At 37.1% G+C, this 25,708-nt stretch overlaps 1 protein-coding gene across 1 annotated transcript in view; it reads right to left on the bottom strand.

Moving 5' to 3' along the window:
- The window catches only part of RNF24 (ring finger protein 24), a 62,095-nt gene that overhangs the window by 13,638 nt on the left and 22,749 nt on the right, over positions 1-25,708 (bottom strand). The window contains exons 2-3 of the mRNA XM_081096811.1: positions 15,129-15,278; positions 2,208-2,250 (exon numbers count right to left, since the gene is read on the bottom strand). Of these exons, the coding sequence (XP_080952937.1) occupies positions 2,208-2,250; positions 15,129-15,271 (186 nt within the window). The 5' untranslated portion in view covers positions 15,272-15,278. The remainder of the gene's footprint in view (positions 1-2,207; positions 2,251-15,128; positions 15,279-25,708) is intronic.

Here is a 25,708-nt window from a genome sequence, read left to right as displayed (position 1 = left end):
ACTAAGTACAAACACAGGGTAGGAAATTTACTGCCTTATGGTTCAGTAAAGCATAGCACTGACTGATGGGATTAATTAGTAATTATTGAAGATTAAAAAGTAAAATCAATCTTAATTTTAAAAGTTTTGCTCATTACTATACATCACTATCCTCAGAAAACTTTATCTCTAGAGTTATGTAAAGAGGCTTAAAACTTATCCAGGTGCTGTTTCTAATCTGACTTTGCAGTGACTGGATATCAGTTAAAAGGAATGCCAAATGACAAGAGGGCAAATGACTACTTAAATTGAAAAGTTCTGAGAATAAACTTAGCTTATTAGACTTATATGTCATCTTCAAGTGAAAAAACAGACAAGTGAAATTTGGGAAAAATCTCTATTTTGAGTATCTTATATACCTGAATCAAAAATAGTTTTGAGGGCAAATCACATTTTCAGAAATCACAACCAAAAGCTACCATCTAGCTATGCAGGAATGCATTACATTTCAAAGTCAGTATTTTTTAAGGATAATTTTTACCACATCTTGTGACTTTAATAGTTTTATCAGTCAATTTCACCTTTTAAATGACCAGCAAGGCCAATTTTACTTTTTAAAAAAATATATTTTATTGATTTTTTTTTACAGAGAGGAAGGGAGAGGGATAGAGAGTTAGAAACATCGATGAGAGAGAAACATCGATCAGCTGTCTCCTGCACACCCCCTACTGGGGATGTGCCCGCAACCAAGGTACATTCCTTGACTGGAATCAAACCTGGAACCCTTCAGTCCACAGGTTGATGCTCTATCCACTGAGCCAAACCGGTTAGGGCCAATTTTACTTTCTAGTTAGCTTTTTTTACATACAAATATCTTGTAGGTTGTCAAGATCGTGAAAGAACTGAGACAAAAAGATTCAATTATTTAGAAAACTAAAACATTCCAGTCTGGGTATGAATCCCACATGAGACCTATAGGGAAGAGTGTGGGGTTACCTATGACATCAATGTCAACATCTAAGAAACTTGCCCATGAGCTCATATTTCAGAGACACAGACAAAAGATGGACAAAATGATATATAACCCTAAACTGGTGAGATGGTTCTATAACATCATGTCATAAAGGTTAAAGACCAAAATAAGCTGCAGCTTGCCCCACAAAAGCTGAAGCTTTTCCCCCAAAAAGCTAAGAACAACAAAATAATTTCACGCTTTGGTTCAAAAGAAAGGAACAACTAGGCCCGCTGTTTGGTATCAGTGGTAAAATGTTAATGGATGACACATGTAAGAAAAAAAAATTTTTTTACTTTGCTTTCAAGTAAAGCTAAGTTTATTACTTTAAAGAACAAATCAGTAAAGGGACAGTACAAAGGGGCAAGGGTTACCAGTGATGATCCAAGTAGACTTCTAGTGGTATGACATTAGCTAACATTTAAAGTACAAAAGGGGAGGAGATGCGATCACTAGAACAGAGTTGGTCATCTCTGAGGAAGTTGTATGTTTTTAATGAGGGAGGTAAAAAAAAATTATTTAATGTAATCTCATCTATATATATAAAAGGCTAAGTGACTGATCATATGTCCGTCTGACCAACTGGCCAGTACACATGATGGGCACTGGCAATTTAAAAATAAATGTTGACTAGCACATGTGTGATACATATAAAGCTCTTCCTAGCGCCAACCACACGCGTGTGTTTCTATCTGTCATCGTCGATCGTGAATTTGGTTTGTTTTTGTTGACATTCTGAAGCTAAAGGAAAGTGGCTATTATGTCTTTGTTGTTATTATATCATGTTGTTATTTATTAATTTATACATTATTTTCATATACACTTTACTAATTTCTTTCATCTCTGATAGTTCTATTATAAAGGGAGAATAGCAATATTAAAATATTTCTTCTAATTAATTTCCTTTCAATGTGCATGAATCCATGCACTGAGCCACTAGTTTAATATAACCTTTAAGAATTATAAGCTACAACATTTCTCTTTAGCAAAATGTTAGCTTAAGTTTCCTGTTAAACTATATTATTGTATCATGTGAACTTTCTATAACTTCAAATAATTAGAAAGAAGAGTACTTAAAGTTGATCTATTTTTACTGTAAACTGGCAAATAAAATGCTAAAATGAACACAAGTCCTAGTTTAAAATGAGTGCAAATCTGAGTTCTCATTTTTTGGGTACAAAACACTATCAAAGTTAATCTGAAGTAAATTTCTCACCTGTTTATAGGCATAAAATTCTTTGTGTGCTTGATGTCTTAGCCTAAAAGACAAATGAACAATGTGATATTGAGATTTCCAAGACAACAATTTGAAAAAAATACGGAAACTGCTAATTTCGGTATCAGTTTATATCATTTATGGTTTAAAATCCAGAGTCTTTATCCTGGAATACACCCAAATGACACATCTGTTACATGTCATGAGTAAGTGAACAGTGAACCATAGAATGATATCTAAATGTAAATTCAAGTAAAATCTCATTAAAACCAAATCTCATTAACACAACAAATATTTTAATGAAGGCTCAATTTTTTTTATGTTGATGATAGTCCACTTGTTTCAGTATTTAATATACATTTTTATTTAAAATTTTAAGTAAATATACATCTAATAATTACAAAAACCTTAAGAATTCAGTGAATTAAAAAATACACATACACATTTATATACACCAGTGTAACTATCACCTAGTCAAGATACACAACATTTACAGCACCCCTTCAATGACTTCTCCCAATCAATATCCACCCAAAGAGGTCGCCACTATCCTGATTTCTCTCACAGATTAACTAGGGACCCAGTGCACGAATTCGTGCACCTTGAAAGGAACTGTGGGCTGCGAGGCTGCAGTAGGCACAGGGTTGGGTCTCAGCCCATCCTCTGCGACCCCGCCCAACCCCTCCCCCTGTCCTGTCTGCAGGCAGCCCTACTTCTGCCGACACTGCTCCCACATGCTGACAGTGCAGAGCGATTGGGGCCAGCACTGTCAGTGGGTGCGAGTGGTGGCTGCTGCCCCGATTGCCCCTCAGGAGCAGGTGGAGGTGGAGAAGCCCTTGGGTGATCAGGGCCAGCAGCTGCCACTCACACCCACTGATGGAGCCAAATGATCAGGACTGGTGCCAGGCACCAGCAGCAGGTGCGAGTGGTGGTCTGGCACCGGCTGTGGGTGTGAGCAGGCCCAGCGCTGGCAGCAGGTGCAAGTGCCCGGCAGGACTGCAGCACACAGGAGCAAAGTATTTTCAGTAACCACCAGAGGCTCATCCCAATGACAGCAACCGGAGCCCCGCCTTGGTCTGGTTCCCCCACTCACCCGCTCCACCATCCCGTCGCAGCCAACACCTGCCATGTTCCACACATGCCCCCTGGTGGTCAGCGCATGTCATAGTGACCAATTGTTCGGTTGTTCCGCCATTTGGTCTATTTGCATATTAGCCTTTTATCATATAGGATGATGCTTGTTTTTGAACTCCACATAAATGGATCATTTGGTATATACTCTTTTGCATTGGCTTCTTTCAGCCAACAGTTACTTTTGAAATTTATCTATGTTGTTGCAGTAATTCTCTTTTTGACTGACATATAGTGTTCCATTGTATGAACACTATAAATATAATTTATTTATCCATTCTACTGTGGATATTTAGATTACTTCCAATTTAGGCTACTATGAATAAAGCTGCTACACAAATTCTTCTACGTGTCATTTAGTGGACATACAGACTCATTTCTGTGGAGTATATACCTAAGAGTAGAACTGTTGGTCCAAAGTGCTTGCACCAATTTCTACTCCTGTGGGTAAAGCATGAGAGTTATAGTTGTTCCACATCTTTGCCACTGCTTTGTAAGGTCGGTTCAAAAATTTTAAGCCAATCTAGTGGGTATTTAGTGGTATCTCATTTTGGTTTAAATTTGCATTTCCCAAATGGTGTGCAGAACCCTTTCATATGCTTATTCCCAATTGGATATCTTCTTTTATGAAATGCCTGTTTGATTTTTTTGCCCATTAAGAAAAATGAGTTGTTTACCTTTTTCTTATTGATTTATAGGAATTCCTTATATACTTTAGATGTGAGTCCTCTGTTTGGTCTATGTGCTGTAATTATCTACTCCTATGCTGAGGCTTTTGCCTTTTCATTCTCCTAATGGTATCTTCTGATGAACAGAAGCTTTTATTTTAAATTAAGTCCAATTTATCAACTAGTCCCAATAATGTCAGTTCTTTTTGTGTCCAATTAAAAAAACCTTTGCCTACCCCCAGATCATGAAGATATTCTCTTGAAAACAATTTATTTTACCTATTACATTTAGATATATATATGATCTGAAATTAGTCTTTATGTATGATTTGAGGTAGAAGTCAAGATTCTTTTCATCCACATGCAGATTTTTGTTTGACTCATTTATTACAAAGATCCTCCTCCCCCACTGCATTGCAGTGGCACATCTGTTGTAAGTCAGACACAATATGTGAGTCTGTTTCAAGAGTTTTTATTCTGTTCCATTGGTCTATTTGCCCATATTTGTATACTAGGTTGAACAGTGTCCCCTTAAAAATTATATCTAACTGGAACCTTAGGATATAACCTTATTTGGAAATAGTATTTGCAGATTATTTAATTAAAATAAGGCTATAGTGGATGTAGGGTGCATATTGGATTTAAGGTGGAAATACAGACACAGGGAAGAAAGCCAGGTGAAGACAGACAGAATTGATGCAGCTATAAGAGGCAAGGAAGGATCCTACCCTAGAGTCTTCAGAGGGAGCATAGCCCTGCTGATGACACCTTGATTTTGAAATTCTAGCCTCCAGAATGTGAGATTAAATTTCTGTTGTTTTAAGCCACCCAGTTTGTAGTACGTGGTTACAGCAGCCCTGGGAAACTGATGCACCTTGTTTTCAATACCATGCTAGTTTTTTTTTTTTTTAAAAAAACTTGTATTTTGAAATAATTTTAGATTTACAGAAAAGTTGCAAAAAATAAGAGTTCACATATACCTTAGTCCCAGTTTGCCAATGTTCATATCTCACACAACCATAGTACAAAAATCAAAGCAAGTAAATTAACACTGACATATTGATTTAATGTTGATATATCAACAAAGTAAGAGACTTTACTTGAATTTCACCAGTTTTTTCACTAATATCCTTTTCCTGTTCTATGACCCAATCCATGTCTCCTTAGCCTCTTCCAATCTGTGGCAGGAGCCTTCATTTTTCTTTTCTTTCAAGATTTTGACATATTAACCATGATCACTTGTTCATGAAGTGTCTACTGGGCCTCTCACTGTAGTTACTATTTTCCTTTTTGAAACTGACCAACATCTTGGGGGAGAGATGTTGAAAATATGTAAAATCCTATTTATTCTCAAGCTTTTGCCCAGTGATTTAGCACTCATCTTGCTTGTAACAATTACTGTAGTGTTTGCCTGGTGGTGGCTTTGTAGTTTCCTAATTCCTTGCATAATTATTAACTGGAATTCTTCTGTAAGGAACATAAGTCCCTTCTCCCTCATTTGCTTATATCACTATGACTCATGGATATTTGTTTTACTCTATGGGTAAGAATTCAATATGATCATTATTTATTTTATTGCTCACATTGATTTAGGTTTGGCCTTTAGGAGCTTCATCGGGTTGACTTCTGTGTCCTTTTAATGTGCCCTCATCTTTTTCCATGAATTTCCTTGCTTATTAGCACTGAAAGATGTTTCTGGCTCATCTTGTATTTTTCATGTCCCATTTGTGGAATTAGCCACTTCTTCCAAAGAACCTTGGTTTTTTTTACTGGAGAATAGTATTTAGAAAGCAGGATCTGGGTGCTAGGTGAATAGCACTCTTAAGTACTGGAGCTCTGTAACAAGTCTTGGGATCTGGTATTAGAAGTCCTCAAGCTTTGTTCCTAATGATTGTCTTGGCTACTCTCGGTCCTCTGCATTTCCATACCAATTTCATGAGCTTGTCAGTTTCCACAAAAAATCTATTGGGATTTTGACTGAGATTGTATGGAAGCTATAGATCAACTGGGGAAGAACTGACATCTTCACAAGATTGAGTTTTCAATCTATGATCCTACTTATTATATCTTAATTTCTCTTTATACATTTCTTGGTAGAACGCTTATATATCTTTCATTAGATTTATTCCTAGATTTTAGTAAGTTTTGATCTACTATAAATTATAAATTTTTTTCATTTTCTAATTCATTATTGCTACTACATAGAAAAAACAATTTTTGTACATTGGTCCTGTATCTAATGACTTGCTAAGTTCACTTATTATTTTTAAATAGTTTATCTGTAGAATATTTTGGATTTTTTAATATATACAATCTTCCTGTCTACAAATAATGACAGTTTAAACTCTGCCTTTATAATCTTTAGATATTTTACTTCTTTATTTTTTATTTCATTTCTTTTATTACTCCTTTTTTTTCTGCATTGGCTAAGACCTCTAATACAATGGCAAATAAAAGTGGTGACATCACTACTGGAGGTCAATGGAGGGGAACAGGGGACATATGTATAATACTTTCAACAATAAAGATTTTTTAAAAATTTACATAAAATTATATAACTAAAAATAAAAACCCATCGCTATTATGTTTTCTCTAGATTTTTTGTGCATAACTTTGATTCAAATAAACAAAGTTCCCTTGTATCCTAGTTTTTGATTTTTAAAAATCATGAATAGGTATTAGTTTTTGGTTTTTAAAAAATATGTTACTGATTTGAGAAAGGGAGAAACATCAATGAGAAACTTCAACCCGTGGCCTCCTGTATGCCCCACACTGGGTATTGAGCCTGGAACCCATGTATGTGCTCCGACCAGGAATTGAACTGGTGACCTCCTGGTATATGGGTTAATGCTAACCACTGAGCACACCAGCGGGACTTTATAAATTTTTTTCCCCCGTCACTCTCCCTACCATTTTTTTTTTACTGTTAATGTGGTATATTGTGTTGATACCTTCATTCCTTGAATAATGTCCACTTGAATATAATGTACTACCATTTTTGCATATCCCTGAATTTGATTTACTAATATTTTGTTCATGAGAGACATAAGTCTGTAAGTTCCTTTTTTGTAATGTCCTTGTGAGGCTTTGTATAATTTTAATCAAAATTATGCTGTCCCCATTATATGAGTTGAGTATTTCTTCTATTCTTTGGAAGTCATTTAAGAAGTATTGTTTTCTTTACTGTTTGAAGGAATTCACTGGTGCAATTACCTGGCTTGTAGTCTCTTTGTAGGAATGTTTAATAACACATTCAATTTACTAGGTATATAGTTATTAATATTTTCTATTTCTTCTTGAGTCAGTTTTCTTATTCCTTTAATAAAAATTTTTAATATTCCTTTATTTGTATTCACATAAAATTAACCATTTTAAATTGTATAATTCAGTGGTGTTTAGTGTGGTCACAATGTTGTGCAACCACTAGTTCTCTCTAGTTTCAAAATTTTTCATCACCCTCCAAAAAACATGAGATCTCACTAAGTGGTCTCATTAGGTCAGTGATGGTGAACCTTTTGAGTTCGGCATGTCAGCATTTTGAAAAACCCTAACTTAACTCTGGTGCCCTGTCACATATAGAAATGTTTTGATCTTTGCAACCACAGTAAAACAAAGATTTATATTTTTGATATTTATTTTATATATTTAAATGTCATTTAACAAAGAAAAACCAAAAAAATGAGTTTGTGTGTCACCTCTGACATGTGTGTCATAGGTTCGCCATCACTGCATCACCCCTTCTCCTATCTCCTGGTAACCTCTAATCTGCATTCTGTCTTTATGGATTTGCCTATTATGGATAGAAATATGTATGTCTATATAACAAATCATACAATATGTGATCTTTTGTGCTTGGCTTTTCACTTAGCAAAATGTTTTCAAGGCTCATTCTAATTGTAGTATGCATCAGTTCTTCACTCCTTTTTATGGCTGAATATATGCTACAATTTGTTTATCCATTCATCTGTTGATGGACATTTGGGTTTTATACATGTTTGGACTATTATGAATAATGCTGTTATAAGTATTCCCGTATAAGTTTCTGTGTAGGCACAGCTCTTCATTTGTCCTGGGTATTCACCTAGAAGTGAAAGGTCTGGGTCATATAGTAATTCTATGCTTAACTTTTTGAGAAGCTGCTGAGTTCTTTTCCACAGTGGCTGCACCATTTTATACTCCCACAGGCAACATGTGTGGATTTCTATTTCTTCGCATCCTCACCAACACTTGTAATTTTCCATATTTTGGGGTACAGCATCTTAGGTGTGAAGTGGTATCTCACTGTGGTTTTAATTTGCATTTCCTTAATGACCAATAATGTTGAACATCTTTTCATGTGTTTATTGGCCATTTGTACAGGGTAGGGCAGCCGTGGGTAAACTACAGCCTGCGGGCTGGATCCGGCCCGTTTGAAATGAATAAAACTAAAAAAAAAAAAAAGACCATACCCTTTTATGTAATGATGTTTACTTTGAATTTATATTAGTTCACACAAACACTCCATCCATGCTTTTGTTCCGGCCCTCCGGTCCAGTTTAAGAACCCATTGTGACCCTCGAGTCAAAAAGTTTGCCCACCCCTGGGGTAGGGCAAAAGTGGGTTAATAGCTGTGAGTATGCAAAAGTTTATTCTTTTATTAATTATTGTATTATCTTCCATATGAATAACTGTACACCTACTTTTGCCCCACCCTTTATATCTTCTTTGGAAAAGTGACTAAGTCATTTGCCTATTTTCAATTCAGTTGTCTTTTTATTTTATTTTTTTAAAATATATTTTATTGATATTTTACAGAGAGGAAGGGAGAGGGATAGAGAGTTAGAAACATCGATGAGAGAGAAGCATCGATCAGCTGCCTCCCGCACACCCCGAATTGGGGATGTGCCTGCAACCAAGGTACATGCCCTTGACTGGAATTGAACCTGGGACTCTTCAGTGTCCAGGCCGACACTCTATCCAGTGAGCCAAACTGGCCTAGGCTCAGTTGTCTTTTTAAAAAAATATATATTTTTATTGATTTCAGGGAGGAAGGGAGAGGGATAGAAACATCAATGATGAGAGAATCACTGATTAGCTCCCTCCTGCACACCCCCTACTGGGGATAAAGCTCGCAAGCTGGGTATGTGCCCTGACTGGGAATAGAATCGTGACCTCCTGGTTCATAGATTGACACTCAACCACTGACCCACACCAGCTGGGCAATTCAGTTGTCTTTTTGTTGTTGAGCTGTAAGAGTTTTTAAAGCATATATTAATATCTTATCAGATATGATTGGCAAGTATTTTTCTCCCATTCTAAAGGTGTTCTTTAACGCAAAAATATTTTTAATTTTTTTAAGTCCAATTTATCTATTTTTTCTTTTATTGCTTGGGCTTTAGGGGGTGTGCAGGAGGCAGCTGATCAATGATTCTCACCATTGATGTTTCTATCACTCTCCCTCTCCTTTTCTCTCTGAAGTCAATAAAATATATTTTTTTAAAAAGGAAAACAGGTACAGTCTTCATTTAAAAATTTCAGGTTCAAAATTAAAATAATGGTTTTAGAATAGCCTCAATATGCAAATCTGTCTTTTGAAAATGATTATGAAAACCTGAAATGGTTATTTTTGACTGAAGCCTGAAAAATACAATTTATTATTATTTTTTAAGTGATTATGAGGACATGCTCTGGGGTCAGATACAACTGAATTTCAGTCTCAACTCTAACCAACTTCTGTGTATGTGTGGCTGTTGGAAAATTATTTAACTTCTGTAAAATAAAGATATTAAAATTACCTATTTAACTGCAGTGCACAGCACAGAGTCTGACATATATTAAGTGTTTAATAAATATTAATTCCTAAAAAATATCTAAGAGAGTATGATTAGCAATGCTGAACAGTGCTAAAGAAAATGATAAAACCATGTAGCTTACAGCTGCTACAAATCTGTGGTCTCCATTCTCAATGAAACCCTCCACATTGTTCTCTAATTCTACATATTCAAGCTCAGTATTCTAAGCTTCTATTTTAAAAGCTTGCCACTGTTCTCAAATTTTATCCAATCACCTCCCTCCCCACCATTTTCAACTACTCCATAAAGAGGTTGCCATGTATGCAGTTCTTTCACTCCCAGCCCCACATTCCTACATATGTATTGTTTTCTGAAGTTACCTTCATCCCTGTCTTAAGAAGGTATTCTCCTGCTTACGAATAATAGTGCTATAACTTTTAGGTATGTCTCTTTTCATCTCCACGATTCATTATTTCTCACAAATCTTCCGTAACTAGCTCATTCTCCTTAATACCTATAATTATAATATCTATCTATATAAAACCTTAATATGCACATTGACCAAACAGCGGAACGACCTGTGGAACAACTGTTTGGTGGGGGGCGGGGCCTGTGAGTCGGCAGCACCAGGCCAGCCAAGGCGGGTGCCAGCAGGCAGAGGGAGGTGACCAGCGGCAGGGGGTGGGGCCAGCAACTGGGTGGCGCCAGGCCGGCCAAGGTGGGTGCCAGCAGGGCGCCCCCCCCATCGCCCTGCTGGTCTCCCCACAGATCAGCCCTGATTGCTGGCCAAGCCTAGGGACCCTTCCCATGCATGAATTTCATGCACTGGGCCTCTAGTTTATATTATAAATCTCTAGCTTAAAAACATAATCAAGCACCAAAATACTTCCTTGATTTCTAGAGCAACCCCCCACCCCCCATCTTTTCTCAGCCAAGATTCTTCAAAAATGTTATATTTATTACCTGCTGCTGAAGCTTTGTCCCATTATAGCTTACCTTTTGTCACCCCTGTACCCATGCTACTGAAACTTTTACAAGATTTTGGATGCAAACCTAATTGTCAAATGTAAAGCTGACCCTTGAACAATGCAGGGGTCAGGGATGCTGATTTCCTGCACAATTAAAAAGCCACAGAAAACTTTTGACTCCCCCAAAACTTAATTACTAATAACCTACTGTTGACCAGAAGCCTTACTGATAATGTAAACAATCGATTAACAAATATCTTGTTTATTAGACCTTCCTGGGAGCAGCTGACACAACTGACTCAATCCACTGAAACCCTACTTGTGGAGCACCTTTCTCATGATTTTCTTCTTTCTCCTATCCCTTCCCAGTCTCTTTTATGGGATCTTCTTCTTTTTTTAAAAATTGACTTGAGCCCTAACCGGTTTGGCTCAGTGGATAAAGCATCAGCCTGCAGACTGAAGGGTCCCAGGTTCGATTCCAGACAAGGGCATGTACCTTGGTTGTGGGCACATCCCCAGTAGGGGTGTGCAGGAAGCAGCTGATCAATGTTTCTAACTCTCTATCCCTCTCCCTTCCTCTCTGTAAAAAATCAATAATATATATATATTTTTAAAAATTGACTTGAGAGAAAAAAAACACATTGATTTGTTGTTCTACATATTTATACATTCATTGGTTGCTTCTTGTATGTGGGGATCAAACCCACAACCTTAGTGTATTGGGATGATGTTCCAACCTACTGAGCTACCTGGCCAGGTCAAGGGCTCTTCTTAAATATTAATGTTTCCCTAGGATTTTGTCCTGCATCCATTTTATTTCACTATACACATTATTTCTAGGGGACATTCTTGGCTTCAACTTCCACCTATTATTACATGACCCTCTATTTTTAGACCAGACTTCTCATAAGCTTTAGGCCTATATATCCAACTATATACTAAACATCTTGACTGTTACACAGGGAATACAGTTCTCCCATGTGTGAAACAGAAACTTTATCCTTTCACCCAATTTGGCCTTTCACCCATTTTCTATCTCTGTGAAGGGATTGCTATCCAACCAACAGCTAAGCTAAAAGTCCAGGAAAAATCCTAAGCTCATAATTTTCTTGTCCTTAATGCCCAGTCACCAAATTTTGTTCATTTTTACCTCCCCAGTATTTTTCACAGCCATCCATAACACACTCACACTCTAGCTCTACTGTCATTGTCTTGGTTCAAGACTTTATAGTATCTATTAGGTAACTCAATATTTTCCTTCCATTTTTAGTTTTTAATTTTACCCTTGTTTTTCAGTGTGTAACTAATGACTTCCTACTAGAAACACCATACTTTCATTTACTCAACAAAATTTATTGAGTACCAATACTGTGCCAGATATTGTTCAGTTTTGGGTGTTTGGGATACAGCAAACAGAACAGACAAGACTCTATCCAGGGAGAGAGATAAATAACAAACATAAATTAGAATATTATATGATTCATTATAATATAGGATAACTCCTAGCAAGGTAAGAGTCCTTTTGTGTTCCAGTAGTGATCTATTCATAGCCCTGTCATGGGCAACAGATTCTATACTAAAATGTTGTGTAAGACTGTGGTTGGTAGAGGGTGTCTAGTTTAGATCTAAGCTGTGTTCCTCCAATGGTTCTGATGAGTCTAGCTATGACTGGAGGGATCTCTCTGCATGAGAACAAAAGAGCTCCCTAGGAAGGTGCTGAAGAACTTGTTATATTTAAAAACTAGAGGCTCAGTGCACAAAATTTGTGCACGGGTAGGGTCCCTAGGCCTGGCTGGCAATCAGGGCCTATAGGTGGGGCGACCAGCAGCGTGATCGGGGGGGGGGGGAAGGGGGGGCGCCCCACTGGCACCTGCCTTGGCCAGCCTGGCACTGCCCACTTGCCAGCCCCACCCCCTGCTGCCGCCAGTTGCTTCCCCCTGCGTAACGACCAGCAGGGCGATCATAGTATGAAATCATAGCATAAAAACAACTGCTATGATTTTTTTTCTTTATCCCTTTGCTTGCTTGATTAATGAAAGAAATACAATGAGGTAAAATAGGGTTTCATAAATTATTTCTCAAAAAATTTACCCAGAATCAAAATTGGTATATTAGTATTTTTCCTAAAGCAAACAAAAATCTAAGGCTTAATTAATTCTTTGACATAGTAATAAAAACTGTACTATGAGCTATCTACATTTCAGAATATTTTATATAAGCTCTTCCCTTAATGAATCTTTTAAAATATTTTTATCTTCTTTTAAAAAATAATTTGGTTTCAAATATTAAATTCACAAATTTGAATTAAGCCAGTATTTGTAGAGAAATTTCCAAAAAAAATTTACTAGGTATGGAAAAAAGGAATATTTTAATGCTATGTGGTCCTGTTTAATTATGGCTAGTTCCCTAATTTTTTAAAAAAGCTGAATATTTACATAACATTTATCAAACAATTATTAAAGAAATGTTAGGAAAAGTAAATTTCTAGTAATAAACAGATTTTTTAAAGTGTTTCCTAAATCCTATAATTATATTAGCTAAGTATTTATTTCTCTAAGCAAGACCAAAAAGTCATAGGCAGCCAGCATATCTATAAGATACAAGGAGTGATTACATTTTGTGAGAACTTCAGAGGAGATTCACCTTCTGTGAAGAATATAAATTCACTTGTCAGAAAATTAGAAACTACACACTAAATTCACTCAGATTTGACTGTCAGTAAATAAGTACCCTGGAACACTGGGGGCAATAATGAACTATTGCTGAAAGATATCTGATGATCGTATTTATCTTAACCATAATAATATACTGTACAAACACTAAAAACTATCAGATATACTAGTATAGCTGTATAATAACATTTAATTTTCTATTATTTTATTTCATAAAGCTCTTTGAACAATACACTATAAAATTTTTTATAGTCTGAGGTTTGGCTTTGAAAATTAGGCCCTATTTTAAATACTTAAAAAGAGAAAAATGCTTGCTTAAACAATTATGAATTAGTCAACTGTGACTCTTTACTGGCCAAATCCATTAATCCGTTAAGTGACCTGTTACCCTTCATTACTTGTCAGTACATGTGCTGCAGAGCTTGTGGAATACTTTGTGATTTATGCAGATAATCAATCACCTGAACACCTGATCAGTTCAACACAAACGGGAGCTTAAAATACTCTTCTTTTTTTTTTAATTTTTAAAAAAATATATTTTATTTATTTTTTACAGAGAAGAAGGGAGAGGAATAGAGAGTTAGAAACATCGATCAGCTGCCTCCTGCACACTCCCTACTGGGGATGTGCCTGCAACCAAGGTATATGCCCTTGACTAGAATCAAACCTGGGACCCTTGAGTCCACAGGCTGATACTCTATCCACTGAGCCAAACCAGCCAGGGCTTAAAATACTCTTGAGAGACAACAAGAATTTGTTTAAAGGTTTGGATCTTATTTGGAGATTGCTTTCTAATTCTTAACGACTTTAGCTAACAATGATGTAGCACTCTTTTGAAAAACAATCTTGAAATCTTTGTGAAAGTAGATTAAATCTTGGAGACAGACAATGACAGAAGTATATCCAGTTCAGATGCTAATATGTTGGAAAAACAAATGAGAACAATTTTCTCCTACAATAAAACACCCTATCAGCAAATAGGATTGAAGACTGTATAAAGGTGTTTTATTGGCCAGTAACTCATAGAATGTTAAAGTGTTAAGCCACTTTAAGTTTTAAAAATTTGCTAATTAAAAGAAAAAGAAAGAAAAAAATAAAAATTTGCTAATTATCATTTTGAAGTGGTTCAGAACCGGCCTCCCTAAGATGTGCTACTTTGACTTGTAGATTATTTTGAGCTGAAGGCAACTTGAGGCTCTGTGGGTCAAGAGAAATCTTTATCTCTTCCTTAAAGAATCTAACTTAGGTGCTTTGTCTATGATAACAGTTATTACCATAAATAACGTTTTATGACCTACAGGGCAGGACAAGCATGTAATTATGTACTGAACATCTACTCATCTTATCTTCCTTCAAATGACCTTCCTCCCCTCTGAAGCTCCAAGGCATTTTATCTCATCCTTAGCTCAGAAGGCCACATATACCTCATTTTTAACTTTCTGTCTCTGAATCTTCTCATGTATGTGGGGTCTCTGACTCTCCCATGTATGTGGGGTTTCCATATGTACGTATGTAATTAAATTTGGTTATTTTTCTCTTATTAATCTATCTTGTGTCAGTTTGATTATTAGACCAGCTGAAAGAGCCTAGAAGAGGAAATTTTCTTCCTCCCCTACAATACTTATAACATTTTTTAACCTAAGGGGAGAAAGTTAATTTATTAGTGATTGTTTAACATATTCTAAAGTAACACAGAATGAAAATTGATTACCTAATCAAGTAGCAACAGAAGAGTAAACTAAGGATGAAGACAAATATAGCAGTGCCAAAAACCACAATATATATGTTGAGAGGCAGATTCTGGAATCCAATATTAGGCATCCTGAAGTTGTAATGTGGGAAATCCGAGCTCATGGATGAACTGTGGGGGGAAAAAGAATTTTAAAAATTAGGTTATAAAGACTAAGAACCAAGACAGCATCATCTTTGTACATGCACAGTAGTACCTCTTTATCCTTGGGGAATACTATTCATTCCAAGACCCTCAGTTGGATTCCTGAAGAGTACCAAACCCTATATATTTATATAAACTCTGGTTTTTTTGGATACATACATACCCATGATAAAGTTACCAAAACTGGCTCAAGAAAAAATCCGGAAATATAAAACTCTGTCTTCACAAAAAGGTCCCTGACCCTGAGGGCAATGGATGTGGAAGTCAAACTAAACTTCTATAGATAATTCCTCTGTTATCCAGAGAATTACAGATCTAGAGAGGGAGGTGTGGGGAGGAGGAGGAAGGAAGTGTCTCAACTCATTTAAAGTGGTAAGCATAATCCGGAAACCAAAAGCAAAACTATACAGCCAGAGTTCATTAACTTTGAGGCCTTATGAATATGTTTTGTTTTGCCTACACAATTTTTTTTTAAAAAATATGTTTTTTGGGGGAAGGAGGGAGGTCAATTGGGGGAAAATATTTTAAACAATTAAAGAAAAAGAGGAAACACAGCTGAGGGGGGAAAATATATACACACACACACACACACACACATACACACACATATATATATATGTATATAAATGTTTTTATTGATTTTAGAGAGAGAGGAAGGGAGAGAGAGAAACATCCATGAGGGACATCGATCAGCTAGCTCCTACTGGGGATAGAGCCTGGGCATGTGCCTGACTGGGAATTGAAACGGTGAACTCTTTTACTTTATTTTTTTGTTAATCTTCACCCGAGGATATTTTTCCATTAATTTTTAGAGAGTGAAAGGGAGGGAAGAAGGGAGACAGAGAAACATTGGACGGACCAGGGCTGGGGATTGAGCCTGCAACTGAGGTATGTGCCCTTTACCTGAATTGAACCTGGGACCCTTCAGTCTGCGGGCTGACACTCTATCCACTGAACCAAACTGGTTAGGGCTGAACCAGCGAACTCTTGGTTCATGGCTGGATGCTCAACCACTTAGCCACACTGGCCCGGCACCTATACAAATTTTAACAACTGAGAACAGTGTAAATTTGGGAGATTTAACATAAAATTTGCAATTTTCAGCTTTACATGAGAAAAGCTCAGATGATCTGATAATTCTGAGGCTGCATTCTTGCATGGCAACAATTGCTTGGAACTGAGTGGCTTTGGGGCCTCTAAACTGCCAGGTTGTTGCACAATTGGGAGGGGAGGAGGGGCATGCCTGGGATGAGATCAGTATGCTCTCATTTGTCACAATTTCCACTGCCCCCTATGACTCCCTAACCAAATATTGGTGGTCACTTATTGTTGTGCTTATGTTGTTATTTTTCTTAAATGAGATAAATATTTCTAACTCTATTAAAAAAAACAATTTTATACACCAATAATGAACTACCAGAAAACAATCCCATTCACAACTGCTTCAAAAAGAATAAAATACTGAGGAATAAATTTAACCAAGGATGTAAAAGACCCGTCCGTGTTCACAAAATTATAAGACACTATAGAAAGAAACTGAAGAAGATACAAAGTGGAAGCCTATACAGTGTTCACGGGTAGGCAGAATTAACATCATTAAAATGTCCATACTACCCAAAGCAATCTATAGATTCAATGCAATTCCTATTACGATACCAATGGTGTATTTCATTGAACTAGAATAAATATTCCAAAAATTTGTATGAAATCATGGAAGACCATGAATAGCAACAGTGATCTTGAGAAAGAAGAACAAAGTTGGAGGACTCACACTACCTTATATCAAATGATACTTTAAGCCAGTGGTTCTCAATCTGTGGGTCGCGACCCCTTTGGCGGTGGAACGACCCTTTCACAGGGGTCGCCTAAGACCATCCTGCATATCAGATATTTACATTACGATTCATAACAGCAGCAACACTACAGTTATGAAGTAGCAACGAAAATAATTCTATGGTTGGGTCACAACATGAGGAACTGTATTTAAAGGGCCAGAGGTTGAGAACCACTGCTTTAAGCCATAGTAATCAAAACAGCATGGTACTGACATAAAAACAGACATATGGATCAATGGAACAGAATAGAGAGCCCAGAAATAAACCCAGGCCTTTGTAGTCAGTTAATGTTTGACGAAAAGGAGGCAAAAAACATAGAGTGGGGTAAAGATACAGTCTCTTCAATAAACAGTGTTGGAAATATTGGGCAGATACATGCAAAAAAAAAAAAAAAAAAAGAAAGCAGACCACCTTCTTACAGCATACACAAGAATAAACTCAAAATGGATTAAATGTTAGCCTGGCCAGTGTGCTCAGTGGTTGAGCGTCGACCTCTGAACCAGGAGGTCATGGTTCCATTCCTGGTCAGGGCACATGGTCAGGTTGCAGGCTTGATCCCCAGTAGGGGGCGTGCAAGAGGCAGCTGATAGATGATTCTCTCTCATCATTGATGTTTCTCTCTTTCCCTCTCCCTTCCTCTCTAAAATCAATAAAAAAATTTTAAAAGGCCACGATTAAAAAAAAAGACATGTGTTAGACATGAAAACCATAAAAATCCTAGAAGAAAACAGGCAGTAAAGTCTCTGAGATTTCTCTTAGTAATATTTTTCTGATATACCTTTCTCGGGCAAAGGAAACAAACAAAAAAATAAACAAATGGAACTACATGAAACTAAACAGTTTTTGCACAGCAAAGGAAAACCATCAATAAAATGAAAAGATAATCCACTGAATGGAATAACATATTCACCAATGATACATCTGATAAGGGGTTAATATCCAAATTTTATAAAGAACTTAGAAAACTTAACACCAAAAAAAACCCAAAAACCAACAACACCAATCTAATTTAAAAATGGGCAAAAGATGTGAATATACACTTCTCCAAGGAAGACATACAGATGACCAAAAGACATATGAAAAGATGTTCAAGTCACTAATCATCAGAGAAATGCAAATTAAAACCACAATGAGATATCACCTCACACCTGTCAGAATGGCTATCATCAATAAATCAACAAACAAGTGTTGCTGAGGATGTGGAGCAAAGGGAACTCTCCTGCACTGTTGGTGTGAATGCAGATTGCTGCAGCCACTGTGGAAAGCAGTGGGCCTGGCTAGCATGGCTCAGCAGTTGAGCGTTGATCTATGAACCAGGAGGTCACGATTCGATTGCCAGTCAGGGCATATGCCTGGGTTGTGGGCTTGATCCCTAGTGTGGGGTGTACAGGAGGCAGCCAACCAATGATTCTCTCTCATCTTGATGTTTTTCTCTCTCTCCCTTCCTCCCTGAAATCAATAAAAATATATATTTTTAAGAATAAAAAATGAAACTGCCTTATGACCCAGATATTCCACTTCTGGGAATTTATCCAAAGAAATCCGAAACACTAATTTGAAAGAATATACACACTCCTATGTTCACTGAAGCATTATTTACAATAGACAAGATCTGGAAGCAGCCAAGTGTCCATCAGTAGACTAGTGGATAAAAAAGCTGTGGTACATTTACACAATGGAATACTACTCAGCAGTGAAAAAGGAAATCTTAGCCTTTGAGACAGCATGGATGGACCTGGAGAGCATTGTGCTAAGTGAAATAAGTCACAGAGAAGTAACATATGATTTCACTCATATGTGAAATCCAATGAACAAAATGAACTAGCAAGCAAAATAGTGACAGATTCATAGATAGAGAGCAGGTTGACAGCTGTGGGGATTAGGGGATGGGGAGTGGGGGCCAGGTGGGTCAGATGACAGGGTTAAGCAAAAAAGAAGAAAAAAAAGAGCGAAAACTCATTGACGCGGACACAGCGTGGTGATTGTCGGGGAGTGGTGGGGAGAAAAGAGTGGAGGGAGGTGGAGGATATAGGGGCGATAAATGGTGATGGATGGAGACTTGACTTGGGGTGGTAAATATATAATACAGCGTATAGATGATGTGTTATAGAACTGTGAAGCTGGTTTCTATCTTTGATTTCCTCATACCAGATTATAGAAATATGCACTTGTATTCTCTTTTAATACTTACATGGTTTTCCATGTTAAATTAAAATATTTAAATGTAACTGGTTCTATGGCATGGAAAAAAGACCTAAAATTGTTTTCTAAATGGTCATTTCTTTTTATAGCATTTATAAAATTCTTTCTCCACTGCCTTAAACTGTACCTTTTTCAGAATCACATTTTACACATGCCTGATCTGTTACTGGATTTTGTAGTCTGTTCCCTTTTTTCTGTCTATGATGTCCTGCTTCAGCACTCAATGTTTTGTTTTAATATAACTTTAGCAAAACAACAATTCATACACAAAATAGGTCAATATTTTCATCATTACTCTTCCTTTTTAATATTTTCAAGGCGGTTTCTTTTTTGAGATAAACAAATTTTTAAAAATCCTGTTGGGAAGTTAACCAACAGTATGTTACATTTATAGCTTTCTTTAGGGAGAATGGGTCTTTATATCCAAACACAAGATATGTCTTTTCATTTATTCTAGATTTTATGCTTCTCAGATTTGCATAGCTTTATTCACATAGGTTTTACACTTTTTTTTTAGTTTATTCCCAATTATTATATTATTTTGTTCCTATTATGAATGGGATTTTTTTCCCTTACATTTTCTAAGTTGGTTATTCCCAGCATAGAGAAAATCAACATCTTTTTGTATATAGATGGTCCCCAATTTATGATGGTTCCACTTTACAATGTTGCAAAAGTGATATGCATTCAGTAGAAACTGTACTTTTCAATTTTTATCTTTTCCCAGGCTAGCGATATTCGGTATGATACTTGTGATGCTGGGCAGTGGCAGCAAGCTGCAGCTCCCAGTCAGCCACGATCACTGGGGTAAAAACTGATACTCCACAGTGTGCTGTGTTGCCAGTGTTTTTTGGATGTGCTTTGTGTTTGTTTTTTAAAAATATATTTTTATTGATTTCAGAGAGGAAGGGAGGAGAGAAATAGAAACATCAATGATGAAAGAGAATCATTGATCAGCTACCTCCTGCACACCCCACACTGGGGATCAAGCCTACCACCCAGGCCTATACCCTGATCGGAATCGAACCATGCATGACCTCTGGTTCTTAGCTCGATGTTCAACCACTGAGCCATGCTGACTGGGCATGTTTTGTGTTTTTACACCCCATGATGTCTACAAAATGCCTATCTGTGTCTCTGCTTCTGGTAAAAGGAAGACAATTACTCTTGAGATGAAACTCAAGATAATTACCCAACTGAAGGTTAATGTAAGTGTTATGAGCAGGTTTGAGGTAGGGTAGGCTTAGCTATGATGTTCAGTAAGTTAGGTGTATTAAATTCATTTTTTACTTATGATATTTTCAACTTATGAAGGGTTTATTGGGATGTAAGTCCATTATAAGTCAAGGGGCATCTGTATTTATTTTGGATCTGAACCTAGAAAATTTTTTTAGGGAAGATACAACAAGCTGCCTGCATGCAAATAAATCTTAATAAAGACCTCACAGAATACTCAGCTCTGAGCAGTGAGCACTCTAAGAAAAACTAGCTGTAAAATATACACTAAGGCAACTAAACATAGTAACTTTCTTTTTTAAAAATTCTCACCTGAGGATATGTTTTTATTGATTTTTAGAGAGAGAGGAATGGAGAAACATAGATGTGAGAGAGAAACATTGATTGGTTGCCTTCTGTACATGCCCCGACTGGGATCAAACCCAAAACCTAGGTATGTGCCCTGACCAGGAATTGAACTCCCAACCTTTTGTACGGAATGGTGCTCCAAGTGACTGGCCCACCCAGCCAGGACTACAGTGACTTTCTACATGGGTTTTTAACTTATACAGAGCCTAAAATAATTATAAAGAATACATATCACCAAATATAACTTTTGTTTTGGACCTCTAGCTCATCTTTCTGACAACAAAATAGCAAACTGGCAAGTTGACTCTCAAGACCCTGCCCAAATGGGTCAGTGCCCAAACACTGCACTTCAGAAAGTGCAATCTTTTTGTTTTCTAACGTAATCTAAGGTGGTCTCAGGAACAAATTATAAATACAAGTAACCAGGATACATCCCTGTTCTATTCAGCTAGAGCATAGGAACCAATGGCAGAAGAGATTATTCTCTCAGGCCTGTGACTAAAGTTCAGCTGATGAGCCAGTGTGGTCTCACTGGACTGGCCAGTGCCTGGCCCTACTGCAATAACCTGAGCCTGAGAGAATTAGATAGAAGGTTATATGTTATATGTTGGTATTAACAATCAGGGGTAGCCCTAACCGGTTTGGCTCAGTGGATGGAGCGTCGGCCTGCGGACTGAAGGGTCCCAGGTTCGGTTCCAGTCAGGGGCATGTACCTTGGTTTCGGGCGCATCCCCAGTGGGGGGTGTGCAGGAAGCGGCTGGTCGATGTTTCTCTCTCATTGATGTTTCTAGCTCTCTATCTCTCTCCCTTACTCTCTATGGAAGGTCAATAAAATATATTTAAAAAACAAAACAAAACAAAAAAACACAATCAGGGGTAGACGTGAAGGCTCTGCAGCTCAGTCCACAGTACCATGTCACTGATAAGACTACAAACATCTATTACTAGTTGGATTTGATAGATGTCACTACTAAAGAATACAGAAAGTTGATTGAATATGCTAAACTATCCCTGAAAGAATATCCAAGAATTGATAATGCAAGCTGCTTTTGGTGAGAGGACAAGCACCCTAGGGAGGGCAGTCATATCTATAGGTATATCCTTTTGTATGTTTTGAATTTAAAATAAATTTAAAGTGATGTACTTGACCAATATTTGCCTACATCTTTACATAAAAGCTATAGAGACAATGGTATTAAATGATTTAAAAGGAGATGGTGTTAGTACATATCTGTCTGTAGAGAAGCAGAGATTATATGTATAGAATTAAGTATACATTTCCTGCCATATCCAGCGTGAGTGTCAAACGACTTAGACATTACAGGTCCACCAGAAAGCACTACACCAGGGAAGAATACTTAAACATTAGCAGAGAAACACTTCTTAAACATTTAAACACTTATGTTTCTTTTCTTTTTCTTTTTTTGTTAATCCTCACGCCAGGACATTTTTCCATTGATTTTTAGGGGGAGTGGAAGAAAGAGGGAAAGACAGAGAGAAATATTGATGCGAGAGAAACACATCGATTGGTTGCCTCCTGCACCAGCTCTGACCAGGGCCCGGGCCAGGGAGGAGCCTGCAACCATGGTACGTGCCTTTGACCAGAATCAAACCCGGGATCCTTTGGTCCCCAGGCTGATGCTCTATGCACTAAGCCAAACTGGCTAGGGCTTATAACACTTATGTTTCTTTATTCTAACTCTAAATTCACCAAAGTAATACAATGATTTTAACCTGTTTTCCCCATGTGACAAAGAGTGCAAAAATTTTACTCATGCTTAATCAAGGTTCAAGCTCACCTGAAAATTTCATTTCTCATGACAAATCTATAAATTGGCAGTCTTGACAGCTTTGGTTAGCAAGGTTTTCCTAGGCCCTGGTTATATCCCTGAGTTAAGGGAAGGTTTCATTTCTGTACTTTTAGAGGTCCAGATCCTGAAATATACCTGGAGTGCAGGTACAAATTCTGCATTGAGAAGTTCTTTGCCCAAATACCTAAGCTGCCAGTCATGGATGATTTCACTACCTCACTTCTTTCCAAGTACTCCAGTCTCTGCCACTTGTATTTCAGAAGTTTCCTCTCATTCCTTTTGTAATCTTCTCTGGTACTTGGCTATTGGTAATTCTTCTAAGATATCAGGGTTCAAAATCTTTTATCTTCAAAAGGCAGACAGCTAGGCACAATAAGTTGGCTGGTATCTCGTAGATGTTTCCCTAAATGCATCTTCTCTCTCTATAACCCAAATTGCAAAGTCTGGTCATTCTTATCTTTTATTCTCCAGTGGATAGTTTTTCCTTATTTCCAGTTTTAAGAAACTGATAAGTAGGTATAATATCATTAAGTGCCAAATCTGGAAAATTCCACAAACTCTCAATCTGTAGGCAAAAGTCCATTTTTCTCTATAATAATATCCTCAAGCTTTCCTTTTCTGAGGTATCCTCCTAATTGCAACACTCCTCACCCCCTTTATTTAGAGGGAAGCTGTAGGAGCAAAAATCGAGATCCATAGTATTTGTTATAACCTATTTGTCTGTTCCATCTGTATTTTTTTTTAAATATATATATTTTTATTGATTTTTTACAGAGAGGAAGGGAGAGGGATAGAGAGTTAGAAACATCGATGAGAGAGACATCGATCAGCTGCCTCCTGCACACTCCCTACTGGGTATGTGCCCACAACCAAGGTACATGCCCTTGACTGGAATCGAACCTGCGACCCTTCAGTCCGCAGGCCAACACTCTATCCACTGAGCCAAACCGGTTAGGGCTCCATCTGTATTTTAATCTGGATCTCTCCATCTAGCCTCAATTTTACTGACCACTCCATTATTTTGATACCATTTTTTTCCCCATAAGGCATGTTGTAAATTTCTTTATACTTTTTATCACAGTCTTCAGGGTTTCTTTTTCTTAAATTCTAGCCAGTTTCTTTTAATAGTATTTGTATCTCTTATCATTTTCCATCCTATTATTGGCAATTCCATTTTCTGCAGGTTTTTTTTTCCCCTTCCTGTTTCTATTCCCATTGTTTTCTCTGGATCTGTGCACAGTTTTTCTCTTTCTTGGTGTTACCAAAGTTTCTAAATCAAGTCTGAGGTGCTATCTTTGCTATCACACTTGAAGTTTATCTTCTAAAACACTATTTTATTTCAGATGTTTGTTATTTTGGTGGGTCTATTGTTACTCTGCCAGATTCCCAGTAATTATTTTGTATTGGCTCCATAAAGATTTTTTGTCTAATTTTTTGTGTGATGATAAAGTCTCTATTTTCAATTTAAATAATTCCATCAGGCCTTTATGAGAACTTGATGATGGAGAGGGATTCAAATTTGATGTCTTATATTCCCCTCTGACTCCTATTGCAGACAACCATACATGCACTGTAATTTCACAAATAATCTGCTTATTAACATTTAACTATTAATTTCTACTTACTTTACAGTCTTTTAATTAACTAAGGATGGGACTCTTAATTAAGAGTATGTAGGAAAAAGAGCACAAAATAATGCTGAAATAGAAGAAATAAAAGGCAAGCTTTAAGGGCAGGGGGGTGGCGGGGGGGGGGGGGGGGGGGGAGACTCTCAGGAGAGCCAGCCTAAGCCTAATGTATAATCTCCAAAACTAGGGAATCTTCCCTGCCCCTCAAATCATTCCTTAGGATATTAATCAAATGAACATTTTACACAGTGTTTTAGAGTTTCTGACTAACATTCAAATACATAAATCCCACTTAATCCTTATAATCTCCATGGGCTGGGAATTATTTCCTCCATATTCAGATGAAGAAACTGAGACTCAGAAAGGTCAAGTTGGCTGGCCAAACTGAAACCACTAGTCAGTGGTAAAGAGGGACTGAAACTCAGGACTGAATCCAAATCCTTATGCTTCCCATGAGATCCTGCTGCCTTCCATGGGACTTACTAAGCTTGCACCAGACTGGCGGTATTTGAATAACACACAAATGAAACAATTTCTGTCACTGGTTCCTATGGGCAGTGAGTGTGCTAGTATACTGATGCATTTAGGTCATCTTTGCCTTAGAGAACCTCAAGAAAGGCCAATATCATAATTCACAAACACGTTGGATCAGTGTATGTGTGTGTGTGTGTGTATATTTACTTAAAGTTTTAATTTTGAAAGTTTTAGATTTACAGAAAAGTTGTATGAATTTCTACATAACTTTCATCTTGCTTTCCCTAATGTTAAAATCTTATACAACCATAGTACAATAATAGCAAATCAACATTGATATAACACTATCAACTGAACTGTAGACTTTATTAAAATTTTACCAGTTTTTCCACTAATGTTCTTTTTCTTTTCTAGGATCCAATCCAAAATCCCACATCGTATTTAGTTATGTTTCTTTAGTCTTTCCCAATCTGTGACACAGACTGTGTCTTTAAAACTAATAAAGGTTTATTTGATTTTGAAAATGTCATGGTATTTCTGGAATCAGCTTTGAATATTGAAAACCCACCTTGGGGAACTGCTGGATCTATGTGATAACCAAGAAACACCCTAAAATAAAGAGCCAGAGTGGTCCAAAAAACTTAAAAAAGAGCCACTCTTTAAATAAAGCTAAGAGTTGTCCTGGCCAGTGTGGTTCAGTTGGTTGGAGTGTCATCCCATACACCAAAAGGTGATGGGTTCAATTCCTGGTCACAGCACACACCCAGGTTGTAGGTTTGATCCCCAGTCAGGGCACATGCAGGAGGCAACCTATCGATGTTTCTCTCTCACATCAATGTTTTTCTTTCCCGTTCTCTCTCTAA

Source organism: Myotis nattereri (assembly GCF_964212035.1).
Source record: "Myotis nattereri genome assembly, chromosome: 8".
Classification (NCBI taxonomy): Eukaryota; Metazoa; Chordata; class Mammalia; order Chiroptera; family Vespertilionidae; genus Myotis; species Myotis nattereri.
Note: the sequence above shows the minus strand (reverse complement) of the source record. Positions and strands in the feature narration are given on the sequence as shown.